We start from the raw sequence: 24,591 nt of genomic DNA, 5'->3' as shown, positions 1-24,591 counted from the left end.
GACCACACCAAGTGGTACATGTGAGGGGCAGACTCAAATGACATAGGAAAGACTTCAAACTTGGAACTGACACCAGAGCTTCTGTCTGTAGAAGGAGAGATGGAATTTGCAGACTGATCTGAAGGCAGTTGATTGTCCCCTGAGACAAACAAGCATCACCATTTTTCAGAACCTCACAATATAATTATAATGATTAAGATGATAATTTTTCAGATCATAGAGAATTAAACTGGAGATTGGCAACAAATTATTTGGGAAATCCACAAAGATTTAGAAATTAACACACTTCTGAATAATCCAGGGGTAAAAGAAAAAATCTTAAGGGAAATGAGAAAATATTTTAAATGACAACACAACATATCTAAATGTGTGGGATGTAGCCAAAGTAGGTTTCATTGGGAAATTTACAGCATGAAATACTTACTTTAGAAAAGAAGAGGGGGTTCTATTTCTAGAATGGTAGCATGAGGAGCTCCACAGATGTGCTCCGTAGCAAAACAAGCATCATTGGTAATTGGTAATTAAAAGTCTCTGGAAATTGTCCTAAAGGCATAGAGCAAATGAAGACATTTATTCAAGAAAATCAACTACAGCTTGGTAAGAAAGGCAAGAGTTTTTGGCACGTGAACCATGACTTGCTTTCACTTTTCCCCTGTTCCTCCTCAAGCTCAGCTTCGCAGAAATTCCATTCCCAGTGGGTGTGGCAAAGAAGATGAAGTTTCTCTCCCCTCAGCTCCCAATCGAGGGATACAGTATCGTATTGGGAGGGGCGTGCTGCCGAATTTCTTATCCCTTTGAAGTCTGAGTGGAGGTGGCTAAATTCCTGGTGAGTGCAGCTTAGTGGTTGGGGGAGAGGGCTGTCTTCCTCCACTCAGCCAAGACTGATACGGCAGAAGCTCTACCCCAGACACAGTAGGCCAAGAATACTGTGGCCTTGATTGTCTTTACCTCGACTTGTTCATAGGATAGAGGTTTCACTCCAGGAGTCGCAAACCAGGAACAAGAAAGCTTCCTCTGCACAGTGCCTAGTGTAGTAGCTCAGAGATTTTTGCACAGGGGGAGAGGCAGTCTGAAGATCAGTAAGATAAGAAGCTCTCCTCCAAGAAATGGACTAATGGAAACAGTGTGGGGAAGTTCAAGCCTAAGGATGCTCTAGAAAACAATGGAGATTTTAGTGGTCAACAAATAAGAGGAGTCTGGTAGTTTATACTAATTAACAGCAATAAGCTAAACCACAGGCTAGTACAGTCACCAGAGAGAACCAGGGACAGAGACAGCCAAGAAGAGTCCTCCTGGGGTCAGAACAATTCTCAGAGACTACCTCAGCATCTATCCCTGCCTGAATTTAATTGAATCAGGCTATGGAGCAATTTATGACCCAAGGTATTGTTGAAAATAATAGAACAAATGGCCAGCAATTAGTAGACATAAGAGCTGGGTGTGATGTCAAATTAGATATACAGTTTAATAAAATGATAAGGAGAAAAAACAGTTAGAGGAGCCCTGCTGAATCCACTGTCATCACAGGTGATTGTGTGCATGCCCAAGACTGTATGCACTGAGGGGTGACTCCAAAGTCTTCACACTGCGGGAGAAATATACTTTATGAAATAGTCTAGCCAAGCCACTAATGAAATAAACAAATGAAAACAACTAAAGTTACTCATGGAGAGGGGAATCAGTGTCCAAAGTTGCTACATTGTATTACCTAAAATGTCCAGTTTTCAAGAAAAAAAATTACAAGACATGCAAAGAAACAGGAACGTATGGCCATTATACAGAGAAAAATTATGCAACAGAAATGGCCTGTGAGAGGGCCGAGAGACCAGATTTAACAAACAAAGACTTCAAAATAGCCATTATAAATGTGTTCAAAGAACTAAAGGAAACGATGTTTAAAGAAGTAAAGAAAGCTGTGATGGGCCGGGTGTGGTGGCTCATGCCTGTAATCCCAGCACTTTGGGAGGCTGAGGTGGGCCGATCACAAGGTCAAGAGATCAAGACCATCCTGGCTAACACAGTGAAACCCCATCTCTACTAAAAATACAAAAAGTTAGCTGGGCATGGTGGCGCACACTGGTAGTCCCAGCTACTCGGGAAGCTGAGGCAGGAGGATCACTTAAACCTGGGAAGTGGAGGTTGCAGACAGCCGAGATCGCACCACTGCACTCCAGCCTTGGCGACAGAGCGAGATTCCATCTCAAAAACAAAAACAAAAACAAAAAACAGAAAGCTGTGATGACCATATCTCATCAAATACAGAATATCCTATAGAGATTTAAATTATAAAAAAGAACCAGAGCTGGGCACAGTGGCATGCACCTATAGTTCCAGCTCCTCAGGAGGCAGAGGAGGAAGGATTGCTTGAGCCCGGGAGTTTGAGGCTGTAGTGTGCTGTGATCATATCTGCGAATAGCCACTGTACTCCAGCCTGGGCAACATGGTGAGAACCCCATTGCTAAAAACAAAAAGCAAAAAAAAAAAAGCAGATGGAAATTACAGTGTTAAACAGTATAACCGAAGTGAAAAATTCACTATAGGGGCTCAGCAATAGATTTGAACTGGCAGAAGATTCAGTGACTTGAAGATAGATTGATAGAGATTATGCAGGCCAAAGAAGAGAGAAAAAAGAATGCAGAAAAATGAACATTGCCTCAGGTAAATGTGGGATACCATTAAGTGCACCAACATGTGTGTAATGGGTGTACCAGAACAAAGAGAAGACAAAGGAGCAGAAAATATGTTTGAAGAACAATTGGCTGCAAAATTTCTGATTTGATGAGAAACATCAATTTGCACATCCAAAAAGCTCAAAGCACTTCAAGTTTAAATATAAAGGGTCACACCTAGCAACAGTACTAAGATTGCTGAGAAACAAAGAGAAAATCTTTTTTTTTTTTTTTTTTTGAGACGAAGCATTGCTTTTGTTGCCCAGGCTAGAGTGCAATGGCACGATCTCAGCTCACTGCAACTTCTGCCTCCCAGGTTCAAGCAATTCTCCTGCCTCAGCCTCCCGAGTAGCTGGGATTACATACAGGCAGGCGCCACCACGCCCGACTAATTATTTGTATTTTTAGTAGAGATGGGGTTTCACCATGTTGGTCAGACTGGTCTCAAACTCCTGACCTCAGGTGATCCCCCTGCCTCGGCCTCCCAAAGTGCTGGGATTACAGGCATGAGCCACCGCACCCGGCTGACAAAGAGAAAATCTTGAAAGCACCAAGAGAGAAAAGAAGAAAGTTCTAAATTACAAATCTAAGCCCCCATCTAAAGAAACTGGTGAAAGAACAAGTTAAACCCAAAGTAAGCAAATGAAGGAAATAATAAAGATTACAGTAGAAATCAATGAAATTGAACACAAAAAAGCAATAAAGAAAATCAGTGAAACCAAAACCTGGATTTTTAAGTGATGAATGGAATCAATGAACTTTTAGCCAGACTGACAAAGCATGAAAAGAAGAATGGATTTGCTAGTATCAAGAATGAAAGAGGAGGTATGATTACAGGCACTGTAGACACTCAAAGTATAATAAGAGATTACTGCAAGCAACTCTGGGCATAAATTTGACACTGTAGATGTAAGGGAAAAAGTCCTTGAGCAACACAGACTACCAAAATTAAGATGAAATAGATAACCTGAATAGTCCTATAGCTATTAAATAAATATAATTTGTATTTTAAAACCTCCCAACAGGCCGGGTGCAGTGGCTCACGCCTATAATTCTAGCACTTTGGGAGGCCAAGGCGGGCGGATGACCTGAGGCCAGGAGTTCGAGACCAGCCTGGCCAACATGGTAAAACTTTGTCTCTACTAAAAATACAAAAATTAGCTGGGTGTGGTGGCATGTGCCTGTAGTCCTAGCTGCATGGGAGGCTGAAGCAGGAGAATTGCGTGAATCCAGGAGGTGGAGATTGCAATGAGCTGAGATCGTGCCACTGCACTCCAGCCTGGGCGATGGAGTGAGACTCCATCTCAAAAACAAAAACAAAAGCCTCCCAACAAAGCAAACTTGAGGGCTGCATGGTGTCACTGACAAATTTAATCAAACAATTAAGGGAGAAATAATACCAGCTCTATACCATCTCCACCAGAAGAGGGAACACTTTCCAGCTCATGTTGTGAGGCCAGTTTCAGCTTAGGGAGATAGTCACATATCTGGCAAATACCTTTATCCAGAATATATAAAGATTCTTAAACCTCAACAATAAGAAAACAACCTAATTAAAAGATGGGACAAAAGATACTGTGATGAGACACCACTACACACCTATTACAGTGGTGAAAACAAACAAAAGACCTGACAATGCAAAATGCTGGCGAGGATGAGAAGCAACTGGAACCCTCACCTCTTGCTGCAAAATATTACTTGGAAAACAGTTGGCACTTAAAAAAAATTAAAACACATTTATCACATGACCCAGCAATCTCACTCTTAAGTATTTACTCAAGTGTGATGAAAGTCTGTGTTCACACAAAAACCTTATATGCAAGTATTTATAACAGCTCTCCTCTTCTTTAGTAATTGTTCAAAACTGCAAATAGTCCTAAATGCCTCTCAACTGGAGACTGGATACACAAATTATATGTGCATCTATACAATGGAATACTTTTTAGTAATGAAAAGCACTCAATTATCAAATCACACAAAAAAGTGGATGAATTTCAAATATATTATATTGAGTGAAAAGGCTAAATTGAGTGAAAGTAGACTAAAAAGGCTGTTTTTTTTTAAAAATTGCATTTATATGGTATTGTGGAAATGGTAAAACTATAAGGATGGAGAACAGGTTAGTAGTTTCTAGGTGTTGAGCTAGAATTTGGCTACAAGGGTATAAATGGCACTAGGGATTTTTATTTTATTATATTTTAAGTTCCAGGGTACATGTGCAGGATGTGTAAGTTTGTTATATATGTGTGCCATGGTGGTTTGCTGCACCTACTAACCCAACACTTAAGCCCAGCATGCATTAGCTCTTTTTTCTAATGCTCTCCCCACAACCCTCTAGCCTCCCCCGACAGGCCCCAGTGTGTGTTGTTCCCTTCCCTGTGTCCATGTATTTTTACTGTTCAGCTTCCACTAATAAGTGAGAACATGTGCTGTTTGGTTTTCCATTCCTGTGTTAATTTGCTGAGGATACTGGCTTCCAGCTTCGTCCATGTCCCTGCAAAGGACATGATCTTTTTTCTTTTTATGGCTGCACAGTATTCCCTGGTATATATGTAACACATTTACTTTATCCAATCTATCATTGATGGGCATCTGAGTTGGTTCCATGTCTTTGCTATTGTGAATAAGAACTAGGGATTTTAGTTTTTTTTTGGTTTGATGGAACTATTTTGTTCTTTAAAAATTTTAAATTATGGATACATATTAGTTCATATTTATGGGGACGTGATATTTTGATACAAGCATACCATGTGTTATAATCAAATGAGTTATTTCAATATCATTTACCTCAAACATTTACCATTTCTTTGTGTTAGGAATATTTCAATGCCATTTTTCAGTTATTTTGAAATATACAGTAAGTTATTGTTAACTATAGTTACCCTACCATGCTACTGAACAGTAGATTTTATTCCTTCTATCTAGCTATATTTTCGTACCCATTTGCCAGCCCCTATTTAACCCTCATTCCCCACTATCCCTCCCAGCTTCTGGTAACCATCATTCTATTTTATACCTCCATGAGTTCATTTTATTTTTTATAGCTAGCACATTAGCACATATGAGTGAGAACATGTGATATTTGTCTTCTGCGCTTGCCTTATTTCATTTAACATAATGTCCTCCAGTTCTATTCATGTTGTTGCAAATGACAGTATTTCATTCTTATGGCTAAATAATATTCAATTGTGTATATATACCACATTTTCTTTATCCATTTATCCTTTGATGGGCAATTAGATTGATTCCATATCTTGGCTACTGTGAATAGTGCTGCAGTAAACATGGGAGTTTACCATACATGCAATAATCTGTCCCATGTTTATTACAGCACTGTTAGATATCTCTTCCATATACTGATTTCCTTTCTTTCGGATGTAGACCCAGCATTGGGATTGATGGATCTTATGGTAGTTCTATTTTTATTTTTTAGAAACTGCCATACTGTTCTCCATAGTGGCCGTGCTAATTTACATTCCCACCACCAGTGTCTAGGCGCTGCCTTTTCTCCACATCCTCGCCAGCATTCTTTATTGCCTGTCATTTTGATACATTTTTAACTGATGTGAGATGGTATCTTACTGTGGTTTTGATGTGCATTTCTTTTATGATTAATGATTTGAGTATTTTTTTCATATACCTGCTGGCCATTTGTATGTCTTCTTCTGAAAAGTGTCTATTGAGATCTACCCATTTAAAAATGAGGGTTTTTTCCCCCCTATTAAGTTGTGTGAACTCTTTATATATTTTGGTCATTAATCCCATGTCAGATGCTTAGTTTGCAAATATCTTCCATTTTGTGGGTTGTCTCTTCACTTTGTTCATTGTTTCCTTTGCTGTGCAGAAGCTTTTTAGCTTGATGTGGCCCATCTGTCCATTTTTGCTTTGGCTGCTTGTGCTTTTGAGGTCTTGCTCAAATAATCTTTGCAGAGACCAATGTCCTGGAGTGTTTCCCCAACAGAACTGTTTTCATTGTATTTTGCTGGTTATAGCACTGTATGCTTTTGTCAAAGCTCACAGAGCCATAGAGTGAATTTAAATTTAAAAAATTAAAAAAGTTAATATATTCTGTTCTTTCCATGAGGAGTCAGCCATGAGCAACATTTTATTTTTTTTTTTTTGTCTTGTGTTTTATTTATTGTTTTAAAGAAAAAGAAAGAAATTATTTGTGCTCCTGACCTGCAAGGATATGTTCTATTTATAGCTACAGCTAACGATGGGTAAAAGAGCTGAAGCCTATCAGAGTGACTAATAATTTCTCTTTTTCTATGTAGTATGTTTCCTTTTAAAAACCATGATTCACCTAGAGTTATCTTTTTGAAAGAACTAAAAAAAATTTTGAGACTGGGTGGGGTGGCTCACACCTGTAATCCCAGCACTTTGGGAGGTCGAGGTGGGCGGATCATGAGATCAAGAGATCCAGACCATTCTGGCCAACATGGTGAAACCCCATCTCTACTAAAAATACAAAAATTAGCTGGGATGGTGGCATGTACTTGTAGTTCCAGCTACTTGGGAGGCTGAGGCAGGAGAATTGCTTGAACCCGGGAGGCGGGAGGCTGCAGTGAGCCGAGATCGCGCCACTGCTTTCCAGCCTGGCAACAGAACAAGACTCTATCTCAAAAAATAAATTAATTAATTTTAAAAAAAAGGTGATTGGAGAAATTACTGTGCTTCATATATTATTTTTAAAATGGTATGGCAGTTTCTAAAAGTGAATACAAGGTATGGTTCCGGAAGAAAGACCAACTGAAAAAATGGGATATGGATTTATAGACTCTTCAGATAGTCATGGGATAGTTATAAAACTGATTCAATTGGGGCATAAAGAAATTCTAATTAAATGAGTTCATTTAAATAAAGCTAGACAGTAACATCAAAAGGATAGTTCCCTTTCCATGTTTTCACCTGAAAGCTTAAAATGAAGTACACACTCCTGAATAGCTTTGTGTAAAAACAGTAATGAAAATCAAGTGCAGACTAAAATAAATAATGGTAAAATTTGACAAAGTGTTCTGTGATGTGCCTAAAGTGATAACTGAGGATCAAAGATCCCGTATTTAATTTAATCAATTAAAAAAACAAACCAAGCCAAAATTTAAAAAAAGCATACAAGAAACAATCAAAATTTCCCCCAAAGCATTAGAACAAATCAATGCAACAGAAGCTGGATCTTTGCAAAGAACAATAAAACAGAAAACTTTATGGTGTCTTCAGTGTGATCTAGAAACGAGAGAGGACAAAAAAAAACAATGTTAATTGTTGAAAAGAGATCATAATGGTAGATACAGAGCTCTCACAATTATAGGTAAGCACTGTATCTGCTGATATATAAAATGAATCGGTGTGTAAGGAACATTACAAATTTCGAGGAAAAGTTGGTAAATACTTTTTTCATTACTTACCCTTCCCTTGTCTTGTAGCTGGGTCAATTTTTTTTTAACCCTCTGCTGGGTCAAAATTTTCTTCCTCTGTTCTTCCTGCAAGAAATGTGGGAAGCCTGGCCATTGTACTCAGTGTGGCCTTCATTTTGGGGCTGATTGAGACCTGCTTTAACCTTCATTTCGGGGCTTGTTGAGGGCAGCTGTCACATTAGCCCCAAAATGAAGGCCACACTGAGTACAATGGCCAGGCTTCTCACATTTCTGTTACCCCAGCTGGAGTGCAGTGGCGTGATCTCGGCTCACTGCAGCCTCTGCCTCCCAGGTTTAAGTGATTCTCCTACTTCAGCTTCCTGAGTAGCTAGGATTATAGGTGTCCGCCACCATGCCCAGCTAATTTTTATACTTTTAGTAGAGACAGGGTTTTGCCATGTTGGCCAGGCTGGTCTCGAACTCCTGATCTCAGATGATCCATCTGCCTTGGCCTCCTAAAGTGTTGGATTACAGGCATGAGCCACCGCGCCTGTCCAGGTAATTTTCTTTTTTTTTTGTAATTAAAAAAAGTGACCATTCTTGAGAGTAGTTAGTGACAATGTATTGTGTGGTTTTATTATGTGTTTTCCTGATGACTAATAAAGTTAGGTGCACTTTAATATGTTTATTGTCAATTTGGATAGCCTCTCAGAGTAATGTGTTTACTGAAAGCTTTGTCAGTTTCCCTGGTGTCTGCCTTTTTTCCTATCCCTATAGAAGAGCTTTTTCTCTGTTCTGCATGAGAATCCTTTTTGGAATATAGTATTATAAATTTTCTGTGGAAAATGGTCTTAAAGTTCTAAAATACTGACTTAAGAACATAATTTTGGAGCATATTCAATTCGGTGTTGAAGAGTGAATTTATTTTGTTCTATGGAGAGAGTTTTGTCACTTCTGACTGATGCTATGATTTAAAAACATTTATTTTAGTTGTGTTGCTGGTAATATATTGCTTGACAATGTCCTTCTCTCTAAGATAGCATATCAGATAAAGTGCCTTTTAAGTTTTCTGGAAATGTAAAACTTCTCTATTTGATAACCATTACTTACCCGGGAGGCGGAGCTTGCAGTGAGCTGAGATCCGGCCACTGCACCCCAGCCTGGGCGACAGAGCAAGACTCTGTCTCAAAAAAAAAAAAAAAAAAAAAAAAAGAGGTTCTTTGCTTATGTCAGTTTGACCGAATGCCAAGTAATTTTAAAAAACAAGTGGACAGAAAACCCTAACAACCAACAAACAAATCTGCTACAAAAATAAACAAAATAAAATGTCAAAAGCCAGTTTTCATTAAAAAGTATTCAGATGTCTGTTTTCATGTCTAGCCTAAGTTATTACATATTTTATTATTGTGATTCTATTTGCCTGTTAAGCAAGAAATGTGCAGACATGTTATTTATTCGTGCCATTGGAACTTAATTATTTTCAGCTTTGCTTTCTATACAATATTTTCTTTGACTTCAGTGTTTCATTTAAGTCCTTTTTATTTTCCATTTTGGACATTTATTGTGGTATTCTTTTTTTGAGGTAGTATGAGAGAAAAAGAACTTTTCTAAAAGAGCATAAAAAAGGTAAATGTTAAGACTGTTTACAGATTGCTTCAAGTTCCATGTTACTTGTGGATTACAAAGTGGGAACATTGAACTTCAAAGCACATCTGGCTGCTGTTACAAAATCAGAAAATAGATTGCTTATTTCCCCCAAATAGACTCAAGAACATGCTTTACCGTGAATAATTTCCATTGCATATTAAAATTGGTTATGAGATAAACCCAGTGTATTGTAAATGAATAACAACATAATTTACTGTTGTTTACAGTGTTTATTGTTGCTTTAAAAAATCAGAATAGACGTTTTCTATTTATTTGTCAACTTGAGAAAGGAAATTTATGATGCTAGAATGAGTCTTTAGCTTCTTTATTTAATGGCTTTTAAAGATGAAGAGGATGAAATAGGAGTTACTTCTGCATAGTTGAAATGCTACATTGTAATTAGCTGAACCAATATTTTGTACCCTGCTTGTAAATGTAGAGCTGAATAAAAATAAATCACAGATGGTTTTCTTGGCTTTTGGTTTTAAATTTTAAACTTAATTAGAGCTTGAGCATCTTTGAAAGTTCCTGTTTCCTCTTTATTTTTTCCTTTATATTTGATTCTGCTTCATGAATTAGGGTTTTGTATATCTGCAGAATTGCATGTATCTTTGAAGAACGTACTTTCTATGCTGCTTTATACAAAACTCTGCAACATTCCAAAAATAATTATTACCTAGTATATGTGTATATATATATACATATACATATATATACCTTCAGCTGGTACATATTTAATTGCCTGTACTTTGCTTCCTGCTGGAAATTTGCTGCTTCTATTTTTCAAGCTGCAGTGTGTATATGGCACTGTGCTACTTATTTTTATTTTATTTTATTTATTTACTTTTTTTTTGAGACAGAGTTTGGCTCTTGTTGCCCAGGGTGGAGTGCAATGGTGCGATCTCAGCTCACTGCAACCTCTACCTCCCAGGTTCAAGTGAGTCTCCTGCCTCAGCCTCCAGAGTAGCTGGGATTATGAGATGGAGTTTCACTCTGGCGCCCAGGCTGGAGTGCAATGGTACGATCTCGGCTCACTGAAACCTCTGCTTCTTGGGTTCAAGTGATTCTCCTGCCTCAGCCTCTGAAGTAGCTAGGATTACAGGTGTGCGCACCACCATGCTCTGCTGATTTTTAAAAAATTTTTAGTAGAGACAGGGTTTTGCCATGTTGGCCAGGCTGGTCTTGAACTCCTGACCTCTAGTGATCCACCTGCCTTGGCCTCCCAAAGTGCTGAGATTACAGGAGTGAGCCACCGCACCCGGCTGGTACTGTGTTATTTATTGAAGAATATGTGCATTTCTCTGGTACCATGTTGAGGTAGATTGTATTATTATCTTAATGATTGTTTCCCAGGGTAAAAGTACCAATTCATATACCCCACTAGTAGTGTTTCACATCTTGAACATTTTTATTGTAAATTTTTAATTTATGCCAATCTATAAAATTGTAAAATATCACCTCATTGTGATATTACTTTATATTTTTTATATTTGTAAGTATATTGACCATATTTTGTATGTTTATGAGCCATTCATAATTCCTCATCAGTGAAATGTGCCCCAAGTTTTTTTCCTCATGTTTTTCAAGTCTGTTGACATCTTTTTTTCATTGAATCTTTTTTTTTTTTTTTTTTTTTGAGATGAAGTCTCACTCTTGTCCCCCAGGCTGGAATGTGATGGCGTGATCTCGGCTCACTGCAACCTCCACCTCCCACATTCAAGCGATTCTCCTGCCTGAGCCTCCCGAGTAGCTGGGACTACAGGTGCCTGCTACCACGCCCAGCTAATTTTTGTATTTTTAGTAGAGACGGGGTTTCACCATGTTGGCCAGGCTGGTCTCGAGCTCCTGACGTCAGGTGATCTGCCCACCTTGGCCTCCCAAAGTGCTGGGATTACAGGCGTGAGCCATCGCACCTGGCCTTTTCATTGGTTTTTAAAGGCCTTGTTTACATGTTTTGGAGACTAATCATTTGTGCAAACATCTCTCAGTTTATGACTTGTTTTTATTATTTTCTTGATGATATATTTTTTGGAGAGGTTCTTAAAATGGTCAAGTTTATTAGTTTCTCTCTTATTGATGCTTTTTTAAAACTTTATTTTAGGTTTGAGGGTACATGTGAAGGTTTGCTACATAGGAAAACACATGTCATCACCCAGGTATTATGCCCAGTACCCAGTAGTTCCCTTTTCTCTCCTCTCTCTCCTCCCACCCTCCCCTCTCAAGTAGACCCCAGTGTCCATTTCTTCTTTCTTAGTGTTCATATGTTCTTGTCATTTAGCTCCCACTTATAAGTGAGGGTGTACAGTATTTGGTTTTCTGTTCTTGTGTTTTTAATAGTTTGCTAAGTATAATAGCCTCTAGCTCCATTCATGTTCTTGCGAAAGAAATGATCTCGTTCTTTTTTATCACTGCATAGTATTCCGTGGGTATATGTACCATATTTTCTTTATCCAATCTGTCTTTGATGGGCATTTAGGTTGATTCGATGTCTTTGCTATTGTGAATAGTACTGCAATGAACATTTGCGTGTGTCTTTACTGTAGAAGGATTTATATTCTTCTGGGTGTATATGCAGTAATGGGATTGCTGGTTCAAATGGTAGTTCTGCTTTTAGCTCTTTGAGCAATGGCCATACTGCTTTCCACTATGGTTGAACTAATTTACATTCCTATCAACAGTGTATAAGTGTTCTTATTTCTCCACAACCTTGCCAGCATCTGTTACTTTTTAATTTTTTTTATAGTAGCCATTCTGACTGGTGTGAGATAGTATCTCATTGTGGTTCTGATTTGCATTTCTGTAATGATCAGTGATATTGAGCTTTTTTTCCATAGGCTTCTTGGCCACATGTATGTCTTCTTTTGAGAAATGTGTGTTCATGTCCTTTGCTCACTTTTTAATGGGGTTGTTTGTTTTTCTCTTGTAAATTTGTTTAAGTTCCTTATTGATGCTGGATATTAAACCCTAGTCAGATGCAAACATTTTCTCCCATTCTGTAGGTTGTCTGTTTACTCTCTTGATAGTTTCTTTTGTGGTGCAGATATGCAGAAGCTCTTAAATTTAATTAGATCCCACATGTCAATTTTTGCTTTTGTTGCAATTGCTTTTGGTGTCTTTGTCATAAAATCTTTGCTAGGACCTATGTCCAGGATGGTATTGCCTAGGTTCTCTTCCAGGGTTTTTATAGTTTTGGGTTTTACATTTAAGTCTTTACTCCATCTTGGGTTGATTTTTTGTATTTATGCTTTTTTTTTTTTTTTTTCATTTCTTGTTTTAGCAAATCTTTTCTAGATTGAGGCCATAACATCATTCTTCTAAATTGTCTTCTGAAAGTTTTTGTAGTTCTGCTTTTAATGGTAACATTTAATCCATTGGGAATTTATTATATATGGTGTGAGGAAGTGATCTGATTTTATATTCTTCTATTTATTGAACACTCCCTTCTTTTCTCAAAAATTGGCAATGCTAGATCTTTCACAAATCACATTATCAAATAAGTATACTTGAGTTTCTTTCTACCAATTTCTAGTTGGTTCAGTTGGTTTGTCTACATTACTATAGTTTTATTGTATCTTTTCTTTCTTTTTTTTTTTTTGAGCCAGAGTCTCACTTCATTGCCAGGCTGGAATGCAGTGGCGCAATCTCTGCTCACTGCAACCTCCCCCTCCCGGGTTCAGGTGATTCTCCTGCCTCAGCCTCCCGAGTGGCTGGGACTACAGTCGTGTGCAACCATGCCTGGCTAATTTTTTGTATTTTTAATAGAGACGGGATTTGACTGTGTTAGCCAGGATGGTCTCGATCTCCTGACCTCATGATCTGCCCACCTCGGCCTCCCAAAGTGCTAGGATTACAGGCGTGAGCCACCACGCCTGGACGGTTTAATTATATCTTTATAAATTGCCAATTGCCCCACCTTGATTTTTTTCATCAGGCATGTCTTGGCTACTTTTGCCCCATTTTTGTTTATATACATTTTATGAGGTCATTATAAGTTTTACAAAAACCCTGTTGGAATTCTGGTTTGGATCACATTTAATTGCTAGATCAACTTAAGAACTGACATTTTTTGCAACATTGAGACTGTCCAAAATGGATTCTACTGTCTATTTTTTTTCAGTCTTTAGCCCTAATCTTTTGATAAAGCTTATTTGCTCTATAAAGGTCTAGGGTATCATTTTGTCAGTTTATCTAGAATTGTGCAATATATTAGAAATTATATCTTTGTAAACTCTTCTCCTAGATGATTTTTACTCATTTCAGAAATGGAGTTGATTTTTTTTAATGTAAAAAAGAAATTTAAATTTGTATGGGAGCATAGTAGGTATGTATATTTATGAGGTAAATGAGATATTTTGATAACAGGCATATGATACATAATAATGACATCAGGATAAATGGGATACCTGTCATCTCAAACATTGATCCTTTATTTGTGTTACAAACAATCCAATTACACTCTTACAGTTATTTAAAAATGTTCAGTAAATTACTCTTGAGTGTATCACCCTATCGTGCTATCAAATACTAGATCTTATTCATTCTAACTATATTTTTGTACCCATTAACCATCCCCACTTTCTCCAACCTCCTCTATCCTTCCCAGCCTCTGTGAACTATCATCCTACTGTCAATCTGCAGAGTTCAATTGTTTTAATTTTTAGCTCCCACAAATATTTGAGAACATGTGAGGTTTGTCTTTCTGTTCCTGGCTTATTTCACAGAACTTAATGATCTCCAGTTCCATCCAAGTTTTTGCAAATGACAGGATCTCATTCCTTTTTATGGCTGAATAGTACTCCATTATGTATGAGTAACACATTTTCTTTTTCCATTCATCTGTTGATGGACACTTAGCTTGCTTCCAAATCTTCACTATTGTGAACAGTGCCACAACAAAGATGGGCATGCAGGTATCTCTTTGATACACTGATTTCCTTTCTTTTGGGTATATACCTAGCAGTGGGATTGCTGGATCTATGTTAGTTCTATTTTTAGTTTTTTGAGGAACCTCTACCCTGTTTTCCATAGTGGCTGTACTAATTTGCCACTATGGAAATTAACATTGTACAAAGGTTTCATTTTCTCCACATCCTTGTCAGCATTTATTATTGCCTGTCTTTTGGATAGAAGCCATTTTATCTGGGGTGAGATGATATCTCATTGTAGTTTTGACTTGCATTTATCTGATGATCAGTAATGTTAAACATCTTCTCATATGCCTGTTTGACATTTGTATGTCTTCTTTTAAGACATGTCTATTCAGATCTTTTGCCCATTTTCAAGTCAGATTATTAGTTTTTTTTCCTATAGAGTTGTTTGAGCTCCTTATATATTCTGATTATTAATCCCTCGTCACAGGGGTAGTTTGCAAATATTTTCTCCTATTCTGTGGGTTGTCTCTTCATTTTTTGTGATTGTTTCCTTGGTTGTGCAGAAGCTTTTTAACATGATGAGATCTCATTTGTTTATTTTTGCTTGGTTGCTTGTGCTTGTGCGGTAATTACTCAAGAAATCTTTGCCTACTCCAGTGTCCTAGTGAGTTTCCCCAATGTTTTCTTTTAGTAGTTTCCTAGTTTGACGTCTTAGATTTAAGTTTTTCCTATATTTTATTTGATTTTTATGTATGACAAGGGATAGGGCTCTAATTTCATTGTTTTGCATGTGGATATCCAGCTTTCCCAGCATCATTTATTGATGAGACTATCCTTTCCCCATTGTATGTATTCTTGTGATCTTTGTCAAAAATAAGTTCCCTGTAAATATATGGATTGACTTCTGGGTTCTCTATCCTGTTTCATTGGTGCGTGTGTCTGTTTTTATGCCAGTACCATGCTGTTTTGGTTACTGTAGCTCTGTAGTATAGTTTGAAGTCAGGTAATGTGATTCCTCCAGTTTTATTCTTTTTGCTCAGGATAGCTTTGGCTATTCTCAGTCTTTTTTTTGGTTCCATATAAATGTTAGCATTTTTTTTTTCTATTTTTGTGAAGAATGTTGTTGGTATTTTTATAGTAATTGCCTTGACTCTGTAGATTGCTTTGGGTAGTATGGACATTTTAACAATTTTGATTCTTCCAATTCATGAACATGGAACATCTTCATTTCTTTGTCACTTCTTCAGATTCTTGCATTAGTGTTTTATAGTTTTTGTTGTACCGATCTTTCACTCTTTTATTTAAGTTAATTTCTAGGTGTTTTATTTGTATCTATTGTAAATGGAATTTACATTCTTGATTTCTTTTTCAGGTTGTTTGCAGTTGGCATATAGAAATGCTATTAATTTTTGTATGTTGATCTTGTATTCTGCAACTTTACTAAATTTGTTTCTCAGTTCTTATAGTTTTTTGTTGTAGTCTTTAAGTTTTTTTAAGATACAAGATTATATAATCTGCAAACAAGCATAATTTGATTTCTTCCTTTCCAGTTTGCATGCCCTTTATTTCTTTCTCTTGTCTGATTGCTCTAGCTAGGACTTCCAGTACTATGTTGAATAACATTAATGAAAGTGGCCATCTTGTCATATTCCAGATCTTATAGGAAAGGCTTTCAGTTTTTCCTTATTCAATACAGATATGAGCTGTGGGTCTGTTGTATGTGTTGTATGTGACTTTTGAAGTACTGAAGTATGTTTCTTCTTTCCCAAAATTTTCAAGATTTTTATCATGAAGGGATGCTGAATTTTATTAAATGCTTTTTCAGCATCAATTGACATGATCATATGGTTTTTGTCCTTCATTATGTTGTTATGATTTATCACATGGATTGATTTGCCTATATTGAACCATCCTTACATCCCTGGAATAAATCCTACTTGGTCATGATGAATGATTTTTTTTATGTGTTGTTGAATTCAGTATGCTAGTATTTTGTTGAAGATTCTTGCATCAATGTTCATTAGTCATATTGGCCTCTAGTTTTCTTTTTTTGATGTGTCTTTGTCTGGTTTTGGTATCAGGGTAATATTAGCCTTGTAGAATGAATTAGGAAATATTCGTTCCTCCTCTATTTTTTGGAATAGTTTGAGTAGGATTGATATTAGTTCTTTTTGAAATGTTTGGTAAAATTCAGCAGTGAAGCCATTGGGTCCTAGGCTTTTCTTTGTTGGGAGATTTTTTATTACAACTTCAATCTTATTACTTGTTTTTGTTCTGGTCAGGTTTTAGATTTCTTTCTTGTTCACTCTTGGTAGGTTGTATGTGTCTAGGAATTTATCCATTTCTTTTTAAGTTTTCAAATTTATTAGCATGTAGTTGCTCATAGTAGCCTCTAATGATTTTTTGATTTCTGCCATATCAGTTGTAATGTCTCTTTTTCATCTCTGATTTTATTTGAATCTTCTGTCTTTTTTTCCTACTTCATCTGGTTGAAGGCTTGTTGATTTTATCACTTGAAGAAACTAACTTTTTGTTTTGTTGATTTTTTGTGTTTTTAAAATTTTCATGTCATTTATTTCTGCTCTGATCTTTATTATTTCTATTCTACTAATTTTGGGTTTGGTTTGCTCTAGCTTTTCTAATTCTTTAAGATGTATCACTAGGTTGTTTATTTGAAGTTTTTCTACCTTTTCCATGTTGATACTTCTTGCTATAAACTTTTCTCTTACTACTGCTTTTACTGTATCCCATAGATTTTGGTATGTTGTATTTTCATTTTTATTTGTTTCAAGAAGATTTCCTTCTTTATTTCCTTCTTTATTTCTTTATTGACCCATGGGTCATTCAGGAGCATATTTAATTTCCATTTATTCATATAGTTTTCAAAATTCTTCTTGTTACTGATTTCTAGTTTTATTAACTCATGGTCAGAGAATATACTTGATGCAATTTAAATTCAAAAAAGTTTTTAAAGACTTGTTTTGTGGCCTAACATATGGTCTGTCCTTGTGGATAATCCATATGTGGATGAGAGGAATGTTTACTATGCATCCTTTGGATGAAATGTTCTGTAAATATTTTTTAGGTTCATTTTTTTGAGATGGGGTCTGGCTCTGTTACCCAGGCTGGAGTGCAGTGGCATGATCTTGGCTACTGCAACCTCTGACTCCTGGATTCAAACCATCCTTCCACTTCAGCCTCCCAAGTAGCTGGGACTATAGGTGCACGCTACCAAGTCCAGCTAATTTTTGGAATTTTTGTAAACACAGCGTTTTGCAGTGTTACCCAAGCTGGTCTTGAACTGCTGAGCTCAAGTAATCCACCCACCATGGCCTCCCAAAGTGCTGGGATTACAGGCATGAGCCACTGTGCCTGACCCAGGTGTGTTTTGATTTAGCTACTCTATGTCTTTCGATTGGAGAGTTTAGTTCATTTAAATTGAATGTTATTCTTGATAAGTAAGGACTTACTCCTGACATTTTGTTGGTTGTTTTCTGGTTGTTTTGTGGTCTTCTTTTCCTTTTTCCTTCCTTCCTGTCTTCCTTTTAGTGAAAGCCATTTACTCACGTGGTATGTTTTAATTTCTTGGTTTTTATTTTTTGTGCATTTCTTGTAGGTTTTTCGGCTTGAGGTTACCATGAAGTGTGCATGTAATTTAATGCATTATATTAAACTGCTGATCATTGAACACTGATTGCATAAACAAGCAAAGAGAAAACTAATAAAAAAACTCTACAGTTCAGCTTCATCCCCCCACTTGTTAACTTTTCGTTGTTTCTATCTTATTACACTATGTCTTGAAAAATTGTTAGTTATTATTTTTGAGTGGTTCATCTTTTAGTCTTTCTACTTCAGATATGAGTAGTTTACATACCACAATTATAGTGTTATAATAGTCCATGTTTTTCTGTATATTTACCAGTGAGTTTTATACCTTTAGATGACTCATTATTGCGCACTGATGTCCTTTCCTTTCAGATCAAAGAAATTCCTTTAACATTTCTTGTAGGATAGGTCTGTGGGTGCAGGCTGAATTCTGCCTGCTGTTTCTTTCTGCTGTGACAGGGCAGCACCGAGTTTCAACGCAAAATCCCACAATCACTGTGCTCTCCCTTCCCCAAATACACAGATTCTCTCTTCATGCCGTGTAGCCTCTGCTGGGGGATAGGGGAAGGGTGATGTCAGCGATTTAAGACTGTCTTTCCTACCTTCTTTGGCATCTCATTCCTTAATATGCTAAAACCAGGTGCTGTGATCACTAACCTGATTTTTCCTTCTTATGAAGGTGCTTTTTTATGTGAATAGTTGTTCAATTTGGTGTTCGTGCTGTGGGGAAAATTGCTAAAGGCTTCTATTTGAACATTTTGCTTTGCCTCTTTGATCGCAGTTGACTTTTATATGTTGATTTGGCATCTGGCAACTTTGCCAAACTCTTATTAGTTCTATCATTTATTTGTTTATTTATTCACTCATAGACTTCTCTGTAGAGAGGTATCTGCAAATGATGAGGTGTTCTAGTTTTTACTTCTAATCTTGTACCCTCTTCTTTCTTTCTACCCTCCTCCTTTTTCCTTTTTTAAAAAAATGCTGTTTAGGATTCTACTACAGTGTCGAATAGGAGCATATTCATAGTGGGTGGTACTCATTGTATTGTTCCCAATCTTAAAGGGAATGCTTTCAGTTTTTCATGTTTTTTTTTGTTTTTGTTTTTTTTTTTTTGAGATCGAATTTCGCTCTTATTCACTCAGTGCAATGGCACTATCTTGGTCCATTGCAACCTTCACCTCCCGGGTTCAAGCAGTTCTCCTCCCTCGGCCTCCTGAGCAGCTGGGATTACAGGCATGCACCACCATGCCTGGCTAATTTTTTGTGTTTTTAGGAGAAACAGGGTTTTACCATGTTAGCCGGTCTGGTCTCGATCTCCTGACCTCAGGTGATCCGCCAAGCTCAGCCTCCCAAAGTGTTGGGATTACAGGTGTGAGCCACTGCGCCTGGCCGGTTTTTCATACTTGTAGTTTTTTTCTTCCTTACAGTTTTTTTGGTAAGTTCCATTTATCAAATTAAGAATGTCTCTATTTTGTCAGGATATTTAAAAAAATCATGAATGGTTGTGGAATTTTTGAATTTTTTTTTTTTTTTTTGAGATAGAGTCTCGCTCTGTCGCCCAGGCTGGAGTGCAGTGGCGTGATCTCGGCTCACTGCAAGCTCCGCTTCCTGGGTTCACGCCATTCTCCTGCCCCAGCCTCCTGAGTAGCTGGGACTACAGGGTCCTGCCACCACGCCTGGCTAATTTTTTTGCATATTTAGTAGAGACGGGGTTTCACCGTGTTAGCCAGGATGGTCTAGATCTCCTGACCTTGTGGTCTGCCTGCCTCGGCCTCCCAAAGTGCTGGGATTGCAGGCGTGAGCGACCGCGCCCAGCCTCTTTCTTGTACAACTCTTAATTTAGTCTTCATTTCTTGGATGATTTTTGTGTTACTGTTCCATATTTTTTTTTCCTGAATCTAGTCACCTCCTATTTAAGATCTTTCTATTTTTGTCTTTATTTTGATTTGTAGTATTTTTATGCCTGAAGTTATTTAAAAGTTATATTTGAATATGTGTTGTCCTAGTGGTGGTGGAACAAAAATATTATGAAGTATTGACATGTAGGGGAGTGTCCTACTTTAAGTGGGTTGCACAAAAACCCTGATGTATGAGAGTGGGGAGACATGGGAATGAAAAGGAAGGCTGTATTACTGTTTTCCTGTATTTATAGCTTTTTAAAAAAGTGTTTCCTTCTGCTGGCAGGTCTTGATTTTGATTTTTCTATTTTATATAGTAAGTTTTTATGGATATTGGATTCTTTTTCTGTTCATGATTATCTATTAGATTTTTCTGAACAAGTAATAGCCAGTGACCGTGTGGGAAGTGGTAGTGGGTGGCTTACTTTATTTCTTGGTGGCAGTCCCTTGTAGTCCCAGCTACTTGGGAGGCTGAGGCAGGAGAATGGTGTAAACCCGGGAGGCAGAGCTTGCAGTGAGCCCAGATCACACCACTGCACTCCAGCCTGGGCGACAGAGCGAGACTCCGTCTCAAAATAATTAATTAATTAGTTAATCTTAAAAAAAAAAGAGTTGTACAAGAGAAAAAAGGTAACTATAGTGACAGTTTATTACTTTATTTCCTCCTCCGCTACACTGAAGTTTAATTTCTTTAACAAATGGTGCCTTTTGTGGTTGTTAGCCTGGCTTGTCTTCTTTTTTTTTGAGATAGAGTTTCGCTCTTGTCACCCAGGCTGGAGTGCAGTGGCGTGATCTCAGCTCACTACAACCTCCGCCTCCTGGGTTCAAGAGATCCTCCTGCTTCAGCCTCCTGAATAGCTGAGATTACAGTCACCTGCCACTATGTCCTGCTAAGTTTTATATTTTTAGTAGAGACAGGGTTTCACCATGTTGGCCAGGCTGATCTTGAACTCCTGACCTCAGGTAATCTGCCTGCCTTGGCCTCCTGAAATGCTGGGATTACAGGCGAGAGCCACAGAGCCCGGCCATGGCTTGTCTTCTTTTGATTCGTTGATTCTGTCTTGTTTCTGTAGGGCCCTTATCTTCAGCTGCTTTTTTCTTTCCCTTTATCATGAACAACCTTCCTTCAAAGGTGCTTCTCTCTACCTCAGAAGTGATTCCTTCCTAGAACTGCCTTTCTGGTTTCTTCGTAGTTTCCAAGCTCCTCCTTTTGTGCCCATCTCTGGCACTTTGAGCCATTAAGTTTTTTTGTGTGGCCTGCTTAAGGTAGGCCACTCTTCTTTGACAGGTCATTGTTTGATGATATTTAGTTCCACCACTACTAGGACCCTGAGGTACTTTCTTTTTTTCCCCCGTGCTACCACTCTGGTTTGGCTCAGGATCTAATTCTGCTGATTTGGTATCTTTATTTAGCCACCTAAGTGTTAATCCAGGGATTTGTATTCTCTTTCTCCTTTTTATGATGTAGTCATGGATGATGGGCATTTTTATTTGGTCTCTTTATCAATCTGTTTGGGTCTTTGAAGGATGGGGAGAGACATTTAAATTCATACAGTTGCCATTACCTTTTAGAAACTGGCATTCACATGAAAGAAAATTGTTTTGTGTATTTCCTTTCATCTAGATGCTAAAATAATTACACTTTATATCCTGTCTATTGCTATACTCTTTTTAAGTTTTACTTGATTACATTCTATTATGTTATGACTTCTACATTTTTTGATTAATTGATTCTTCATCACCCTTATCTTTATTGTCAAATTGGGTGTGGATTGTTCATTTTCAAGAATTATTAGCCATAATAAATAATTTGGGGAGCTTTTTGAAAACACAATGCGATTTTGGAGAAGTAGAGTCCAGTAATTTATATTTGAAATGTTTATCATTTGATCCTCATAGTACACTCCAGGATGTTAAAAGAAAAACCTTAAAGAAATTAAACTGAACAGAGTTTAGTGAGCAAAGAATGATTCATGGATCAGGCAGCCCCTGAATCATGATAGGTTCAGAGAAGCTGCAGCACAACTGGATGATTGAAGATTTATGGACAGAAGAAGGATAGTGACGTACAAAAAATGGAAGCGAGGTACAGAAACAGCAGGATTGGTTACAGCTCTGCTTTTGCCTTATTTGAATCTGGTTTGAACAATTGATTGCCTTTGGCCAAAACTCAGTGAGTGGCACAAGAGTAAGCTGTAGTCTGTTTACACATCCAGTTAGGTTACAGTTCACCATGTATGGAGAAATTAGGCTGAATTAAAAATATGTGAGGAGGTAGCTTTAGGTTAATCTTAATTTAACAAGGGTAAGAACCGCTACCCTAGGTTGAAGCAATGGTTAGTGTTCATGTACTTTGTGAGATTATCCATGTAGTAATTTGTGGGTTTGTGATATGAAGAAATTAGACTTTCATGGTAGTGATTTTTAATTATTACTTTATTTGTGAGTGAAATAGTAGAGATAACTATCAGTGTGTCTACTTTATCATATAATATATTCATGCAATAAATACTTTATTGAAAGGCTACTATACATTAGATATTGTGCTAGGTACCAGAGATACAGAACTGAGAAGACGTCATCCCTGTACTCCTTCTGTTCAGAGAGAGAGATGTGGAGACATACTGATAAACACTGAAAGTATTACATAAGGGCTATGAGAGAGTGGGCATGGGATACTTTAGGAGCTGATAAGAAGGTGGAATCAGGTACAGGTTACTCCTTTCTCTCCTCGTGTTTCTTCTTTCCGAAGAAATATTCATTGGGTGCTGAGTTGGGTGTTAGGGATAGAGTGGTGAACAGGGCAGTCATGGTCTCTGCTTTCAGAGTCCACACTGTTTCGAAACAGGGAGATGCCAGATTTTAAAAGGGAACCAGCATCCAGGGTTACTACTGGAGTAGTAGGAACTAAGTTTCCTGGGGGAGATGATTTTTAAACTGTGAGTCTTGAGTAAGTTAACCATGTGTAGAAGTTGGGGGAATGATCTTACAGGTTGCAAAAACTCAGACATGGGAGACAGTATAGTGCTTTTAAATTAAAACAAATTGTCTGGTGTCCTGGGAATGTGGAGTATGGTGGAGATAGATGAATCTGAAAGGGAGATTTAGGGAGAGTCATAAAGGAATTTTGTGTTCTCTTTGCTATTGGAAAGGTATGTTTAAGGATTCATATACCAAATACATCTGGGAGTGCAGTGATTAAATTGAGACTCTAAGAACAAATAGGTATGTGCTTATAGGGTTTGGAGGGCTGGGCAGAGAAATTCAGAGGTGGACAGGCATGAGAACATCTGCCATGTTCTGGTAATATAAGTCATTGTGGATCCTGGGAGCATAAAATGTAAGGTGAAGGGTAATGGAAGATGAGAGTGGGCAGTTAGGCAGTGAGAGGATCATGTAGGTTCATTTTGGCATGCAAAGGAGTTTATGTTTTATATTTTATTTGTAGGGAACCACTAAAAATGTATCATACAATACCCATTCTAAAAATGAATTAAATATTAAGAAATCTAGAAAATGTTTCATATGGCAACTTAATTCTATATTTTATTAAATAATAATTAAAACTCCAAAATTAATAAATCCTTATTTTGTTTTATTTTTAAATTTTCAGATAGAAAATCCTCGATACCTGAGACAGAAGCCTATCCCAGTTTCTCTGGTATGTGAGAAATCCATTGGACATTTTCTAGGGGCAGGTATTTTAAAATAAAATAATCACCAAGTTATTTATAGAAAATAATGCAGATCTACATTAGGAAAGATAATTGAATTTTATCACTTGGAAGTGATTTTTTCCTGCAATGTTAGTACTATTTTGGTATGGGCCACAGGCAATTTAGGAGTTTTCTTTGGGATTAAGGATAAACCAGATCTCAAAACGTATTAAATAACTCCTGTTCATTCAGCAGATGACACCGAAATTCAGCCTGAGAAAATCCAGCAGTTTCCATGATGATCATTTTCTCTCTCGAATACGTGAGAAAGAGGTAGGATTGAGATATTGCTGATAAACCCAATTGATAATATAGTTTTAGTATTTTATATAATCTAGGTTTTCAGGTTTTAGTTAAAATAATGGTATATTCTAGGAAGAGGTTGCATTTGAAACAAATATGAAACGTGATGCATGGTAGGCAGGGTTTGTCTTTCTGTTTTGTCTTTTGTTTTTTGTTTTTTTCTAGAGATAGTCTCTCTTTTGCCCGGCTGGAGTGCAGTGGTACAATCAGAGCTCACTGGGATCAAGCAGTCCTCCCATTTCAGCCTCCTGAGTAGCCAGGACTATAGCTGTGCCACCACGTCCAGCTAATTAAATTTTTCTTTGGTAGAGATGGGAGCTTACTGTTTTTCCCAGGCTGGTTTTGAGCTGTTGGCCTCAGGCGATCCTCCTGCCTTGACTTCTCAAAGCATTAGGATTACAGGCATGAGCCACCACACCTGGACAAAATTGTATGTGTACAATGTGATGTTTTGAAATATGTACACATTGTCAAATGGCTAAATTGAGCTTGATACATGAATTACCTCACAGACTTATCATTTTTTT

The 24,591-nt window shown here is 37.4% G+C and overlaps 1 protein-coding gene across 5 annotated transcripts in view; it reads left to right on the top strand.

The window, feature by feature from the left end:
• CEP112 (centrosomal protein 112) overlaps positions 1-24,591 on the top strand; it is a 542,833-nt gene that overhangs the window by 61,827 nt on the left and 456,415 nt on the right. For 2 of the 5 annotated variants that reach the window (XM_025362277.1, XM_025362278.1), the window contains exons 7-8: positions 23,659-23,706; positions 23,957-24,034. The exons of 2 other annotated variants lie outside the window; for them this stretch is intronic. In XM_025362277.1, the coding sequence (XP_025218062.1) occupies positions 23,659-23,706; positions 23,957-24,034 (126 nt within the window). Of the gene's footprint in view, positions 1-23,658; positions 23,707-23,953; positions 24,035-24,591 lie in introns of all 5 variants that reach the window. One more of the 5 variants, XM_025362276.1, reaches the window with a different exon arrangement.

This window comes from Theropithecus gelada, chromosome 16, assembly GCF_003255815.1.
Source record: "Theropithecus gelada isolate Dixy chromosome 16, Tgel_1.0, whole genome shotgun sequence".
Lineage (NCBI taxonomy): Eukaryota > Metazoa > Chordata > Mammalia > Primates > Cercopithecidae > Theropithecus > Theropithecus gelada.
This window is presented reverse-complemented; position numbering and strand designations above follow the sequence as displayed.